The sequence below is a fragment of the Onychomys torridus genome, chromosome 14, assembly GCF_903995425.1.
Source record: "Onychomys torridus chromosome 14, mOncTor1.1, whole genome shotgun sequence".
In the NCBI taxonomy this organism is placed as follows: Eukaryota; Metazoa; Chordata; class Mammalia; order Rodentia; family Cricetidae; genus Onychomys; species Onychomys torridus.
The window spans coordinates 19,262,733-19,278,374 of NC_050456.1; the positions used below are offsets into that span (position 1 = coordinate 19,262,733).

At 39.5% G+C, this 15,642-nt stretch overlaps 1 protein-coding gene across 3 annotated transcripts in view; it reads right to left on the reverse strand.

The window, feature by feature from the left end:
• The window catches only part of Prkd1 (protein kinase D1), a 325,536-nt gene that overhangs the window by 13,925 nt on the left and 295,969 nt on the right, over positions 1–15,642 (reverse strand). For all 3 annotated transcript variants that reach the window (XM_036206037.1, XM_036206036.1, XM_036206038.1), the window contains 3 exons: positions 10,602–10,763; positions 9,900–9,998; positions 8,741–9,008 (listed from right to left, as the gene is read on the reverse strand). In XM_036206037.1, the coding sequence (XP_036061930.1) occupies positions 8,741–9,008; positions 9,900–9,998; positions 10,602–10,763 (529 nt within the window). The remainder of the gene's footprint in view (positions 1–8,740; positions 9,009–9,899; positions 9,999–10,601; positions 10,764–15,642) is intronic.

Sequence of the window (15,642 nt, forward strand, 5' to 3'; positions counted from 1 at the left end):
AGGTGCTCCTTCAGACTTCACCTGTGAACACAGAAAATGATCTTCTGTCTGCAGGGGTCAGGGGCTCCTTGGGAGACAATTTCCCAGGCTGCCTCTGTGTTGATTACTGCCTGCCTGCCTCCTTAATGGTATATAAGGGAATATCAAAACTCAGAAGGAAAAAAAAAAGTAATTTCTTCACTGCCCATTACCGACCTCCCTCAAATTTAATGCACATCTCTAATTGAACACATCAACCTGATGATGGCAATGCAGTTACTCTAACAAACGCTTTCAAATTCATCACTGCAGGGATGTCCTTATTCACTTAATGAGGCAACTTACACTGAAGCAAATTGTGTCTCACTTCACCAGCCTCGAAACCCTCTGTGTTTGGTTATCTGGGTCACTTTTCTCCTTCTAAGAACAACTCTGGTGAAAGCAAATGCTGTACAATCAAGTCATACATGTAAAGGGACCACATAACCCATACTATGATTCCATGCAAATGAAGGGATATGGGAAAAGAGAATTCCAGTGACATCATCTTTGGAAATTCTCCTTTGTGTGGACATGGCAGACTTGGATTTGTGACAGTTTCTGTCTTATCTGCCTCCTCACACTGTCATGATGGGTGTTACAGAGAAGAAAATGCAACCCCAGAACTTAGTAGTGAATGATATTTGTCTTCAAATATTATATGTAGTTTACTTAATTTTTTGATAACTTTTAGACCATTTGTGGTAGAATTATATTTATACTCCCCCCAACAAAAAATACAGTCCTCAATTTTTTCTCAATCCTTATTTTTTTGTTTTAGTTTTTGTTTTTTGACTCAGGGTTTCTTTGTAGAGCCCTGGCTATCCTGGAACTAGTTCTATAGACCAGGCTGGCCTCAAACTCATAGAAATCTGCTTGCCTCTGCTTCCCAAGTGCTGGGATTAAAGATATACAGGACTACCTTCTGGCTTCCCATCCCTTATTTTGTTCCATGAAATTTTGTTTGCTTATTTTGGGCTTTGATTTATTCTTAAAAGTCATCATATGCACCTACAAAAAGATTGAGGTCTGTAAGGAAAGTTGATAAAATAAAATCCCCTCTTCTCACTGCTTAGAAAACACCTATTTTTACATACTTTTCTACTGATTTCCTAAAAATGTCTAAATACCAGAAGCATTGCTACTATTTTAAAGGTTTACTTATTTATTATTTTACATGTATAAGTGTTTTGCAGGCATATATGTATGACCATCATACGTGTGCCTAGTGCCTCGAGGCCAGAATGAAATCGCTGGAGGTGGAATTGCATAACTTAGTGAGTTACTACATGGGTTTTAGGAACCAAAGCCAGGCTCTTTGCAAGACCAGCTAGTGCTCTTCAGAGCTAAGATATCTTTCCAGCCCCCCAAACTTTGACTGTATTCATGTTTCTCTCACTCTAAGCCAGTGCTATTTATACTCTGGTGCATGGTATAAGTTCAAAAGAGCAGATTGAGTCTTCAGAAACTGTTAGAGGTATTTTATACTGTTGTTACATTTTTATTATACTTTATAAAGTACTAGTTTGCATGCTTATCAATTCAAGTGAACCTGATTCTCTACCACAGATATTTCCAGAACAACCTGTTTTATAAAGGTGATCCCCTCCATTAAAGGTGATGAATCAGCTGGATCTGGTGGCAGGTGCCAATAATCTCAAAACTCAGGAGGTCGATGCAGGAGGATTGCTGAGAGTTCGAGACCAGGGTGCACATAGGGTACTAAGGCACCAGGAGCTACCTAGCTTAACCCTGTCTCGGGGAAAGCATCCACACAAAAGGCTCCTATCATGTCAGCTTTCTTGACATGATTGTTTTCCTCCCAATTAATTTACATATTCAGTTACTTGTACTGGCCATTTTTGTAATTTAGAACATGCCTGGCACTAATTCTGGGGCAGGCAAATACTAAAACACACAGAGATGTTCTATAATATGTAAGTATATTGACATCACACTAAACATTTATTCTGAATTCTCTTTTTATTACATTTATTTAGTATGTGAGGGTGTGTAAGCACATGTGAGTGTGTGTGTGTGTGTGTGTGTGTGTGTGTGTGTGTGTGTGCGTGTGTGTGTTGTATATGTGTGAGTGTGTGGGCAGGTACCACAGAGCATAAGTGAAGGTCTGAGGACAACCGACAGGACTCCTTTCTCTCTGTCATGTAGTCCTGGTGACTGAGTTCTGTTTGATTGGTTTGATGGTAAGTGCCTTTACCCCTGACCAGTGTCACCAGCCCTAATCTTTATTCTTGATTAAACTGTATATTAAATGACACACCCATGTACGTCATTACACACATGTGCAGAAGCAGGATCTCATAGACTCTGAAGTTGGGCCTCAGGCACCTCCTGTCACCTAGTTTCATTGACACAGAAGTTCCATTATTCACATTCTTTTGCATAACTATAATTAAGGCACGCTTAGTTTAAAGGTTATCTACAGTCATAGATGAATATCAATAGTGAATAATTTATATACATTTATTGTTAGTTGATAAACTCAGGGTAATAACCCACTGCCCAACTAGACTGCTGCTCACCACTCCAGGTCTCTATATGGGTGCCCACGCCAAGGATAACATAAGCTATGGTGATGGTGATTCCTTTACTCCACATCACCCAAACTACTTAAAATCATGTCTCATGTGTCAGCTTCACTTCCCTGCACATATTTTTGTATTGCCTTAGATTTTATGTATTTTTCCTTTTGAAGAAACATCCTACCCTGGTGCTTTCTCTTCTTTTCATAGTCTTTGCAAGTTGATATGGACTAAAATATACATGATATTCTGAACATGGTAAATACCTGACAGAAATTATGTGGCTTTGAAAAGATCCTAGGAACAACAGATGGATGTTGTAACTTTTCTTCATTTGAACATCAGGAAGTCCATTCAGTATTTCAAAGGAGTTCTATCTGCCAGCTGTTTCTGGGGATATTAACTGCATGGCAGCAGCTTTGTTCTTAAATGAAACCATGAAACATTGACTCCTTTTATTTTTATCTTGGAATCCTTTATCTGTTTATTACTATGAAACAACCATCTTTAATTTTTTTTTTTTTGCATAATGTAATGGGCTTTGTTATGGCATCAGCATGTGTGTGGGTTGTATACTTTGATCATAGAGAACCTCATTACTTTTTCCTGCATCCTTGGTAGAGGTGAGGTTTTGAGAGGTTAATTTTGAACTTCTTACATTTCAAGCAGAAGCCAATGAACAGAGATGAAGAGACATCCTCATTTTAATCTAGTTCCACTCACTGTTCCCATGCCAAAGTTGAAAGTCTACAGACCACCTAGAGCAAGACCATGAAAGGCTTACAAATGATCAATTATCGGAAAAACTCACTGGCGAAACTATTAGACTCTCAGGTCTTACAAATATTCCTCTTTTGACTAATTGCCAGTTTTCCTATTTCTCTCTCTCTCTTTTTTTTTTAAAGTTCATCAACCAGAGTACCATCTCTTGAATTATGGGCTGAGTCTCACAGTTTTCTGACAGTCTTAGTAGTATCAGGGATTATTCCAATGATGTACCAGATGCAACAAGCACAGAGAAGTCTGTGTCTTCTCTGTTGGGAAATTTTAAGAACGCAATGAAAGGAGAGACACACAACTGTCTGTAGTTTCACCTCGACATCAAACGTTATTTAGGTGACAGTGAACTTCCCTTTCTATATGATGAAATAAATTTATCAAATCAAGTGATCATTAAAAGATGGTTCACAAGTACTGGTCCCTCCAAGACAGGGCTTAAAGTAACAGGGTGGATATGCGTAGCCCTCACCATCAGCTGGACTGAGCTAAAGCTGGAGGGGATAGTGAGACCATGTCTAATTGCCATTGGTAGTGATGGACACAATGGGTAATGACAATGACTATCCAGCTAAGAAAAGTGATGAGATGAAATACAGCACCACGCAGCATGCTTTAGAATGTGCTAACATGGTGAACACTCTTCATGTTGGGAGGTATGTCCTCTGTACAGTTGTTTATCATCATGATTCACTCTAAGGAGCCTCCTTTGTACACATGTGCTGTTGTGCATATATTGATAAATACACTGTCTTATTCATGGATTCAGGGTCTCTCATCTGGGCCAAGGACTCACTGATATGGATAGCCTAGTTGGCCAGCTTGTTTGGGAGACCCTATTTCTGCTTTCAGAATTCTGGGATTACTAAAAGGCCACTAAGAAGAACTCCAGTTCTCACACTTGCATAACAAGGGCTTTATCCATTGGGGCATCTCCCCAGCCTCAGTTATATTTAACTTCATGTTATTTCACTTCAGCTATGGCCTAAAGAGTATATTTACTGGTGCTATTACAGATAACTATAGTTAAATACACATACAAAACTCAAATATGCATATGTGATAGATGGATACAAGCAATGGTGATACATGGTAGACAGACAGACAGAGGATAAAGAAGAGAGTCTGGAAACAGGATTGAAAACACAATATGATAAAAGTATTTAAACTAATACAATTCTGTCAATCACTGCATTTCTAGTGCAGTCTCATCTCATACAATATCCCAGGCAGCAATTTCTATCACTGTATTCTGGATAGAAAACCAAGATCTAAGGGAATAAGTAACTTGACTAAAGTTATAATGATTGTACACACACCACTGTCAGCTCAGGTCTTCACTATACTATGATGCTATTTCCTGGTACCTTTAGAGATGATTAAATACTGTGTTGCTTCTCTGGTAAAACAGTGGAAACACAGTGAAAGTGAATACAGCAGGGTAAGTCATCCATGAAAAGGATTACCAAGAGGTTGGAAGTGCTGTGGGTAGAAACATCTAGCCTAGGACAGCTGTTGGGATTTGAAACTGCCAACACTCACACAGGTTACTTAACTCTATGTTTGTGTTCCTGCACCTTTAAATTAGAATCAGTAATAGTCTCTACTTCAAGGTTAGGGGCTGATGTATGGATTCATGCATGGTGGGAATATTGAGTGCTTAGCTCCTTGGCATATTCTACTGAAGTGTGAGCTAGTATTATGTCTCTGTTTCAGTTTGTTGTTATGTGTTTATGTTACGTTACTTTCCTTAAATGTTCTCTTTTTCCAAACCATACTTCTCTCTGTCCCTCTCCCCCCCCCCCCCCCCATCCCCCACACCATAGAAATCCTGTTTTCCCTGACACTTGTTAATGCCTTTGTGTTTGGTTTTAGCTTAGCATCTTTTTTTTTTTTTTTTTTCCTGCTGTAGTTTCCTTTCCTTTTCTTAGTGGAATAATCTTTATCCACAAGGCTAATCAGAGCATCAGAGTTGGGCTCCTGGGATGACTGTGTGATTGCTCCAAGGGAATATTAGGACTTGAGCAGAGACAACTGTTATCATATTCAGAGACTGTCTATGTAAATATGCTGACTTCCATTTTGAGACCATGTACAACAGTCAGGAGCAGGCAAGCGTGGATAGCAGGGGTAGAATTTAAAAGACAACCTGAGAAGAAAGTTATCCTGAAATAAAGCAGCTTTGAGGGGGAAACACATGCGATGGCAGGAACTATCACCTAAGGTTTACTTTTTACGTTCTCTAATTGGGGTTCAATGATTTATCTTATTTGCTTTCTGTAAGTTTCTGTTATTGAAACAAGGAAAGTCATAAAGAGTTTTGGAACAGAAGTTTGCATACAGTTTATAAATTTACACAACCAATTTTTGCATGCCAGTGAGGCCAGTTGCTTAGCTCAGGGTTCTGCAGTACTCTCCCAATTCACAAGCATGGCTGGACCTATCCTAGCTTGTACAGATGCCTCTAAGATTTTTATCTCACTCTCTCTTCATTACTACCTTTCCTAGTTAGGGTCACTATTCACCATGACCAAAAGCAACATGTGGAGGAAAGGGTTTATTTCACTCACAGTTCCACATCACAGTTCATCATCAAAAACAGCGAGGGTAGGAACTCAAGCAGGGCAGGAACCTGGAGGTAGGAATTGGTGCAGAAGTCATGGAGGGGTGCTGCTTACTGGCTGCTCCCTCCGGTTTGCTCTGCCTCCTTTCTTATAGAACCCAGGACCACCAGCCCAGGGATGGCACCACCCACAATGAGCTGGGCCCTCCCCCACCAACCACTAATTAAGAAAATGGTCTTTTCAGGCTTACCTACAGCCAGACCTTATGGAGACATTTTCTCAATTAAGGTTCCTGCCTCAGAGATGACTCTAGCCTGTGTCGACATGAAATTAGCCAGCACACTACCTTATCACATAGGTGGAAATCATGACTCTATGTTACAGATAAGGCTGGGAAGCAAGGAAGGCAAATGAATGTCAATCTGATCTGTGTCTTAGATGCTAGATGGCTGACCCCTCCTTTTGCTGCTATAAGCATAGCACTGGCTTCTCACATCACAGGATCTGAATTTTCAGCAACTGTGGCATGGTTTAAAATACGAAGAGATTTCCTCAGTGGTCTACTATAGTTGCATTCACCACACTGGGCTCCCGTTTGGTGGTACATCTGTCATTTCTGATACACTTCCAATTACTCACTAATGGTCACGCTGAAATTTGTAATCAGGGAATTATTTACTCTCAGTGAGACAGAATGACTTTTTAACACTTCAGCTGTTACTGTGACACAATTTAGGTTCTTATTTTTCTTACTCAAGAATGAGTTCATTCAGAGGTAGGGAAATAATTATTTGCAACGCAGACCCTGGCAAACAATGAATACGGTTCCTGAGCTTCTCCGGCAAGGATGGGCCAGAAGGAGGCCCAGGGACAGAGGCCAACTTATTCCTGAGTTGATCCTTAGTCCTTTAGAAGTAGGACAATTTTATCTTCCATCAGAGCTGGTATCAGTTATCGCCTGGCCTGAATGGTTGGAAATCTCCTGAGCTTTGCCTACACAAATGAAATGAAATATTTCTTGGTCACATGCAAACGGATTTTGAGTTACACTAGATAATTTCCTTTAATGAAACGTTACATATTTTTTCCATTCTTCAGTGATGAGTGAGTTCCATATCTCTTTTGAAAACTCAGTTCTGACGGCTAAACCACAGTGAGTCTCCATTCTCTGAATTTGGAGACTGTGATTTTAAATTTAGCTGAAGATTCAAGAAAATAAATGACCATCCTTCCAAATTCATATCTTATTTTGCCAGCTACTGTTCATGTTTTTGAAGCACATTTTTTACATTCTATTCTGAACTGTATTGTGGGTATAAATTGTGATTTCTTAACTACTGTTTTTTATAGCCATATCTGTGCCCATTGATAAGAACAGAGAAGTGTCTGACTGGTGTTAGGGATTTTTCATTTACATTTTGGCAACATAAAGTTATTTTACTGCATAAGCAATATGAAGCATTAGGGCTAATCTTGTCTAACTGGCAATGTTTCTTAACAAGAGACATGGTCACTGGAAAAGAATGATTATTATACTTTACTTTTGACTTTCCCTAAATTCTTAATTGTTCCTTTGATATAAACCATAGCTCTTTTATAGGTAGCCCAGATTCCTTTAAGATATATCCATCTAGCTACAATTTACAAAAAAGTAGAGGTTGTTATCAGGTGCTGCTAATGGTAAAAACCAATAACCACCAATGCTCTACCAATAGAGATAGCCCCTGTCATTTAACATCATCAGTATCTAAGGGGTTCATCTGCCTCAGGCAATTTACCTACACTCTTCCCATGTCTGTACTAACACATTTATGAACAGGTATCAATGGGATGACTATCCATGAATGTGTCATTATCTTTAAATGGTGGAAATCTGAACACTTACCATGAAATTTGGACTATGAATTGCCCAGAAACTACCAAAGCAGGGTTAGTGGCCAACCAAGCATGCTCAGACTGCCTGTGAGTTCTGGCCCTGCCACTGACTAGCATGATTTTGACACCTGGTATCACTTCATTATCTTTAGTTTTCATGATATAGGTTTAAAAACCTATTTTACAGGAATGTGTGTGTGTGTGTGTGTGTGTGTGTGTGTGTGTGCGAGAGAGAGAGAGAGAGAGAGAGAGAGAGAGAGAGAGAGAGAATATTAAATGAACTCTCAAGTATATTCACCAAAGAACTGCTTTCAAAAGCTTGAACTAATTATTTCCTCTGGCCTACCAGGCCCAACACTTAAACTATGTCTATTCCCTTAAGAGGAGAGAAGAACTGATAAAAAAGAATATAAGTTTAAATAATAAAAGTCTGCCAAGAAATCCTATCTTAAAGGAGTCATTGCATATAAGTTTGTTCTCATACTGAACAAAAGCAAAAACCCCAATATTTCTAGGAAGTGGCCAAATAAAATATTCACTCTCCATGGTTACACAAAGCAAAGTAGGAGAGAAAATACTTGGAATATTAATGGGTACAGTATGATTAGGAAAATGTCAATGTCATAAACTTGTGTTGGTGAGACTTCAAAAGAGCCTAATTCCAAACCCCGGTAATGGCTCACTGCCATCACATCAACGCAAATACGTCCAATGTGAAAAATTCTCCTTGGCTGTTTCACTTACCTTTTAGTATAAACTTTGCAGTCTCTTTACTGATAACCGCACATTTCATCAAATGACACCTTGGATTTGGAATTTTGTTACTTCTCGATCCACTTTAAACTATTTTTGCTTCCATTCCAGTGAGTACAATGAGCATTTTTCACTTAAATAATTAAAATTCAATGAACAGCACAGCACTGAAGAGGGAAGCCAATGCCACTTCTGAAGGGAAAGAATTACCTTCATGAGAAATCTCCTTCCAAGGATTGGGTGGGTACATGAAGGCTGCATTCTGGATCTGATCGTGGATGTCTTCATCTTCATTAAAAGGGAAGGTGCCACTGAGGCTCACGTAGATGATGACCCCAACAGACCACATGTCTAGAGAGCGATTATAGCCCTTGTTCCTCAGAACCTCAGGTGCCAGGTAGGCTGGGGTACCCACCACTGACCTCCGGAAAGACTTCTCTCCAATGATCCGGGCAAAACCAAAATCACAAAGTTTCACCTGTTGTCAGTAAGAATTTGCTGAGACAGTGAGTTTGAGTTTTCATTACCTCAGCTCTGCCAGAGGTATTCAGAAAGACTTATACAGACAATAACAATTGCCCCGGTAGAGGAAAGGCTACTTTCTATTTTTTTTTTTTAAACAGTAGTTTATGTCACAAGACAAAACTGGTTTCTCATTCATGAAAATATCTTGTAAACCTTTTCTTTCCTATCCCCAAATAAAAAAAAAATAAATATGAAAATAAGTATAATCAGTTTGGAGTACTGGCCATTAGGTAGGAAAACATGCAAATTGGTAATGATGACCTTCTCTGAGTGCCAGATTTAAGTGAAGAATGAGGGCTAAGTAGGAAGACGACTCACAGGATCCACAATTACTATCAACATTAGCTTTGTATGAGCCAGCAAGTGGGACCTGGAGTTGTTAGCACAGCAAGGCCAGACACCCACTCTGGCCAAGCACTGTAGACTTAGGGTCCCTAGAAAGAGGTCCAGTTTTTGTTTTTTCTACCCCTGTGTGTAGGGAAGGGAAGCGTGCCCTCGTCCCTGCCTCAGAGAGCAGGAAGCATCCCTGGGTTCCTGAGGTATTCTCAGTGTCAAAGTCATGCTTTCCACACGGGGATGGGACCACCTGCTCTGAAGAAGGCCAACAATAGACTGAGAAAGCACAGGTGAGTACCATCGGAGAAGCTCTGTGAGAAGTGAGCGACACAGAGCGAGCGATCCAGAAACACAAGGCAACGAGGGAATGAAAATGCTCAGGGAAGACTTCAAACCAAGTCAGGGCTGAAGGGGCACAAAAAAAAAAAAAAAAAAAAAAGGGAGGTGGGAGGCTGCCTGGAGCCCAGCAAGACTGTCAAGCTGGCTTGCTGCTGAGAGTGGTACTTGCCTGAGGGAAAGGATCGGCCGATGCCAGCAACACATTTTCTGGCTTGAGGTCACAGTGAACAATGTTTTTAAAATGAAGATGTCGCAAAGCCACTAGTATCTACAAAGAAGAAAATCATCAAAATAACTTCATTTAAAGATATTACAAATTCATTTCAAGATATATAGCTAATTTCAAGAGACTACTGAAATGAACTGCCACATGAATTTGAAAGGCCAAGAGAAACCCCAGAATGACAGTCAAGGTTCTTTCTGTTCAAGACACTCAAAGAGTCTACAGTTAACATAGTAGGTTGCTAAAGAAAATTCAATGAAATAAGTGGCACAGTCCTCAATGGTATCATATAGTAGGTACAGTGAATAAGAAAGGGAAGGCCAACAGATGTAGACAAAGGAACTCACTGCAAGGCACAGAAACACTGTCTTAAATATCTGTATTGATCCAGGATTAAGCCACTGTATTATTAGAATTTAAAGAATGGTTTTAATGTGTGGGTCAGCTTATATGCTACTAATTTTGTACACTGGACTCTGAATGACATGAATATAAGTAAGAAGATACATTCTGCCCTTGCAATCTTTTCTAGTGGTAGTTTGGATCAGAAGCAGAGACCATACAACAAGGCTAGAGAGCTGTAGCTAAACAGTGATAACATCTGATATTGAATACTATTTTTTTTTCTGCCTCTAATTGATTTCTTACCTGAGTAATTAAAAACTTCGTTATGTGTTCTGGCAACCTGCCCTTTTCACTTGACAAGATCATCTCCAGCATGTCTCCATGGAGTTTTTCCATAACAACAAACACTCTTTCAGGCGTCTCAAACATACACTCCAAATTTACAACACCAGGGTGATGAAGGTTCTATTAAAGATAAATAAAACACTTGAGGAAAATGAGTTTTTTGATACTGTTTGGCAAGCTCGCTGATTACATGAAACTGCTGAAGCTTAAAGCTTGGAGAAACCCACACTTAAGATTCTTAACACCTCCAGATTCCACATGTGCCGCCTTATATTTTTGAAATTCTAATGTTTCCAAAAACTATATCTTTATTTTCTATGCATAGTGAAGTTATTTCTATATTGAAAAAAAAAAAAAACTAAGTTCTAGCACAGTGAATTGCTAATTAGGTTTTAATTAGAATACCATATTGAGATATGTGTAATTTCTTAGGATCATCTCCAATATTAAGCATATTGTCTTTAAAAAGCGTACCCGGGCATCTCTACACAATTTATATTTAATGCAGAGGAGATAAAATTCATACATGGAGTACACATGACTGACTGAAGGAGCATGGCAGCCAGAATCTGACAGAGTTGCTCTGCTTCACAGGCTGGTGTAGGAGGCAGAAGCTGCTACCCAGAGTGAAGATCACTGTGAACAAGGTGAACTGTCACTGAGTCCCTGGTTGCTCAGGATGCTACACTGTGCAGTAGTCCTTCAAGGTGCTTAAGCATTCCATAAATATTTACACAATAGAGTAATGGCTAGCCATGGCAGGCTACATTGTGCTGGATGTGTTAGCTGGCACATATAATTTCTCTGAGCGTTATGTTATTCACTACTTTGATATTTATATTTCATTGTTGTTTGGGCTCAACAAAACCCTTTAGTCATTTGACCTTTATTTATTTATTTTTTGTACAGAGTAACAAAATTCTAACAGCATAAAACAAGGACATATTTTACCTGTATTTCAGTGAGAAACAGTAATAAGATCAACATAAAACATCATGAACAAAAATTAGTAACTCAAACCTCCTGGAAAACACCACCACCAACAACAAAAAATGGCCATAGTAGAAGCCAGGATCTCAGGATAATTCTGCTGAATTTCTGATTCTCCTAGGCCAGTTTCATGAGGAAAGCTGCTAAGTGCACTATCAGATTTGAGTGTATGATTAATTAGTTCCTTTCTTCTATTTCACCTAACTGTGCACATCGGCAGTGTCCTGGGGAGTCTGAGGTCCCTAAATATCAAAGCCTTCTGTCCTGGTGAGGAACAGGTACAGTGAATAAGAAAGGGAATACCAACAGAAACACACTGTGTTACCTAATGATCTGAATATATGGGTCAAATCATCAAGCGTCTCCACCTATGCTTCAAGTCTGTGAGCTATTAGTGGTTTAAAAGACCATCCATTAATAGATTCTTTTTCCCTACACCAAATCATGGCTTTAGCATGCACAGAGGAGGGCTTAGTATATGCTACATAAACTGGAAACATTCACTAAATGTCTTAGGCCAAAAGTGTGGAAGAGAGAGAGACAGAGAGAGAGAGAGAGAGAGAGAGAGAGAGAGAGAGAGAGAGAGAGAGTGTGTGTGTGTGTGTGTGTGTGTGTGTGTGTGTCTGTGTGTGTGTCTGTGTGTCTGTGTGTCTGTGTTTCCCTGTCATCTATGTTGTGGCATGTTTACTGCAAACTCAGGACTCTACAAATGTCCAATATTAAGCATCTTTACAAAAGGACTGAGTAGGATTTTTGCTATTTCCCCATACAGGATATTGTGTAGAGTTAAACATACAAATTTAAAAAGAAGCAGCTTATTCAAACAATATGCAAGTAAAGGCCATACATACCCAACTGGAAAAGACATCTTAGAAATGTAAACTTATGTTTTTACTGCCCTTGGCTTTCATTTTATAACAGTCTACTACTTCATAAGCTTCCTAAAGAATACATTGACTGACAGCTGAAGAATCTTCCCCAAAGTAAAGACTTCTTTCTGAACAATTGATAATAATTTATTTTAAGGACAGGGTCTTATGCTATGTCCTAGCCTGGTTATAACCGACTTTGTAGCTCCGGCTGGCTTTGCATTTAGGACAATCCCCCTGTCTCAACTCTGAGAGTGCTAGGACTATAGGTGTGAGCTGCCATGTCCAGTTATTTTTTCAAAAGTAAGGTAATAATGTATTGTTGAGACAAAGTCATACTGCCTCATGGATTAGTTTTATTCTTACCACCCTGAGCCAACTGGTCAAACCTTTTATACCAAACAAGAAAAAAAAAAAATTGTATATAAAGGAGCAGGACTATCTTATTTACCCAAACTCCTATATTATACTCTTTGAAATATTTCTTTAGCCTGGAGAATATGTTATTTAAAAACTATAAATAGGGAAAATAAGTCTTTTATCTATTTCCCTGTGTGATCAATGGCAAACATGTAATTTTTAATCATGTGGCATATGACAATTAATTCCTAGATTCATTTCACCCAGGTCCATGTGACTTGTCCAGTGTTACTTTTAAAATGTAAAACATGACTAGATGTGGAACATCTTCTTCCTGATGTCCCAGGTAATTGACTCTGGGTACTGACTCAACATTGCAACCCCAACTACAGTCCAGTAGCTCACAAAGAGAATCCCTGCTAACTTCTGAAGCTTACAGCAGGAATTCAGATCATATATTTCATAGCAGAGCAAGATTCTGCAGGACTCTGACCATCTGTTTGTTGGATTTCAGTAACTTAATTTTCAGGAAATGAAACATTTGGTCAAGCGCAGGAAAAATGGTGCACTTTCACACATTGCAGACTGATGACATGTCTATGGAGTGAATGTAAGTGTTTTCAAAAGCTGGGAGGAAATATCATTCAGAGATCAAGACAAAATCTTCTTGAGTCAAGGCTCCTAGAAAGATACTTAAGCAGTGAGAGGAAACTAGTTCCTAGAAGCAAAGCATTTTATTAGGATGTAAATTAATTAAGCTGCAATTTTGGTTTCCTCATATGTGCTAAGTTATACATGCATTTGCCTACATAGTGCTATATAGCAGTTAGTCTCTCATGCTATGGGAGTTGCTTTATTTGATAATCGGAACGGAGAATTTATCCCTAGTATTAAGTTGTGATAAGCTGTCACTGCCATATTTTCACCTTCTTTCTTGTAGGCTAGTCTACTCAAATATAGAAGGGGCAAGAAAGAAGATATTAGATTCAAAGTATCATTCATTATTTCAGGAGGAAAGCAGCTTTGATGTGTGGGCTCCTGACTACTGTTGTATCAAAGACTGCAACAGGAAAAATGAAAACAAGGAATTCAGAATTAGAATTCAAAGGAGCAGGAAGAACTGAAGGAGAGCCACCCCACTTACAGAGAAGTGCACAGGAGTATGACATGCCATTCTTTTTTAAAAGAAAAGCACAGGTTTATTCCATTTTCTAATATGGTCTCTTACAATTTTTGCTCTATTTAGTGGCCCTAGAAGTTATAATCACCTAATGCTTTATGAAAGGGAAATGGTTTATAATGCCTTGGTAGATATGGAAAAGCCATCTGGAGGGGAAAACAGGAAAATGTCTGTTAAAAATGGTATCCACATTGATTGGAAGCTCCATGGATTTCCAGAGTCTTATACTCATCTGTCCATATATTTAATGAAAAATGTCCAGTAATGAACCAGTGTTTTTCTACCCAAATTTATCATCTTTTGCTTCTTTTGTTGTCCAATGAATTCCCGAGACCAGAGGGCTGAGGGACATTCCAAAAGAGGACTTGTTCCCTCTCTTTGAACAGCAAGCACACTGTACTTTACAAATGAATGGCCTACTCCTCTCAAGTGGGTCCCCTTGCCTTTGGCGTCATCATTGTGCCTAGGTTTGGACTCATAACTTTCCTTAATCACCTGCTGCAGCCTCCTAATGGATCTTGTCTTGGGATTCTTTTCCTTCAAGGCAATCATTAAAAGAACGCTACTATAATGCTCCCAAGGTGACTCTGGCTTACAAGCTGGTCACCACTATCTTCATGAAGAGGTACTTCCTTTCAGCAAGGCATAGGAAACCCATCAATACATGTCTGCTTTCATCTGCCTGCTCAAACATTTCTCTATTTTCTATTCTTTCTCTACACGGGTACCTGTCTCTGTTTATACACTGAAAACCATTTTTTTTTTTTTTATCAAGTCACACATCCTTGCATACCTATTGTCCCCTTAGCCTGAATGAGACAATTGGCTTGGTGTAAACTCAGTTGTTGGAACGTTTTCATTGACTCTTGTTCTAAGTTGGATTCCTCTCTAACATCTTGGTATAATCTTCTTTCACAACACTTGTATTACATTGTTATCAATTTTATTTCTCTACCAATAAGATAGAAATCTCCTTGCTGTCCATATTTAATCAACTGAATTCTCTCTCTAGTATCTGGGACATTTTTCTACGCTCACCATACATTCATTAAATGCAATTAAAAGATGAACTTCTGCATCATCTGACTTTTTTATCATTATTATTATATTTGTGTTTTAATTTTACACATCGGCCATGGGTTCCCCTGTCCTCCCGCCTCCCGCCCCCACCCCCACCTTTCCCCCAGCCCCTCCCCTCCATTCCCATCTCCTTCAGGGCCAAGACTCCCCTGGGGATTCATTTAAACCTGGTGGATTCAGTACAGGCAGGTCCAGTCCCCTCCTTCCAGGCTGAGCAAAGTGTCCCTGTGTAAGCCCAAGGTTCCAAGCAGCCAGCTCATGCACTAAGGACAGGACTGGGTCCCACAGCCTGGATGCCTCCCAAACAGATCAAGCTATTCAGTTGTCTCACTTATCCAGAGGGTCTGATCCAGCTGGGGGCTCCACAGCCTTTGGTTCATAATTCATGTGCTTCCATTCCTTTGGCTATTTGTCCCTGTGCTTTTTCCAATCTTGGTCTCAACAATTCACGCCCTTACAGTCCCTCCTCTTTCTCGACAATTGGACTCCTGGAGCTCCACCTGGGGCCTGGCTGAGGATC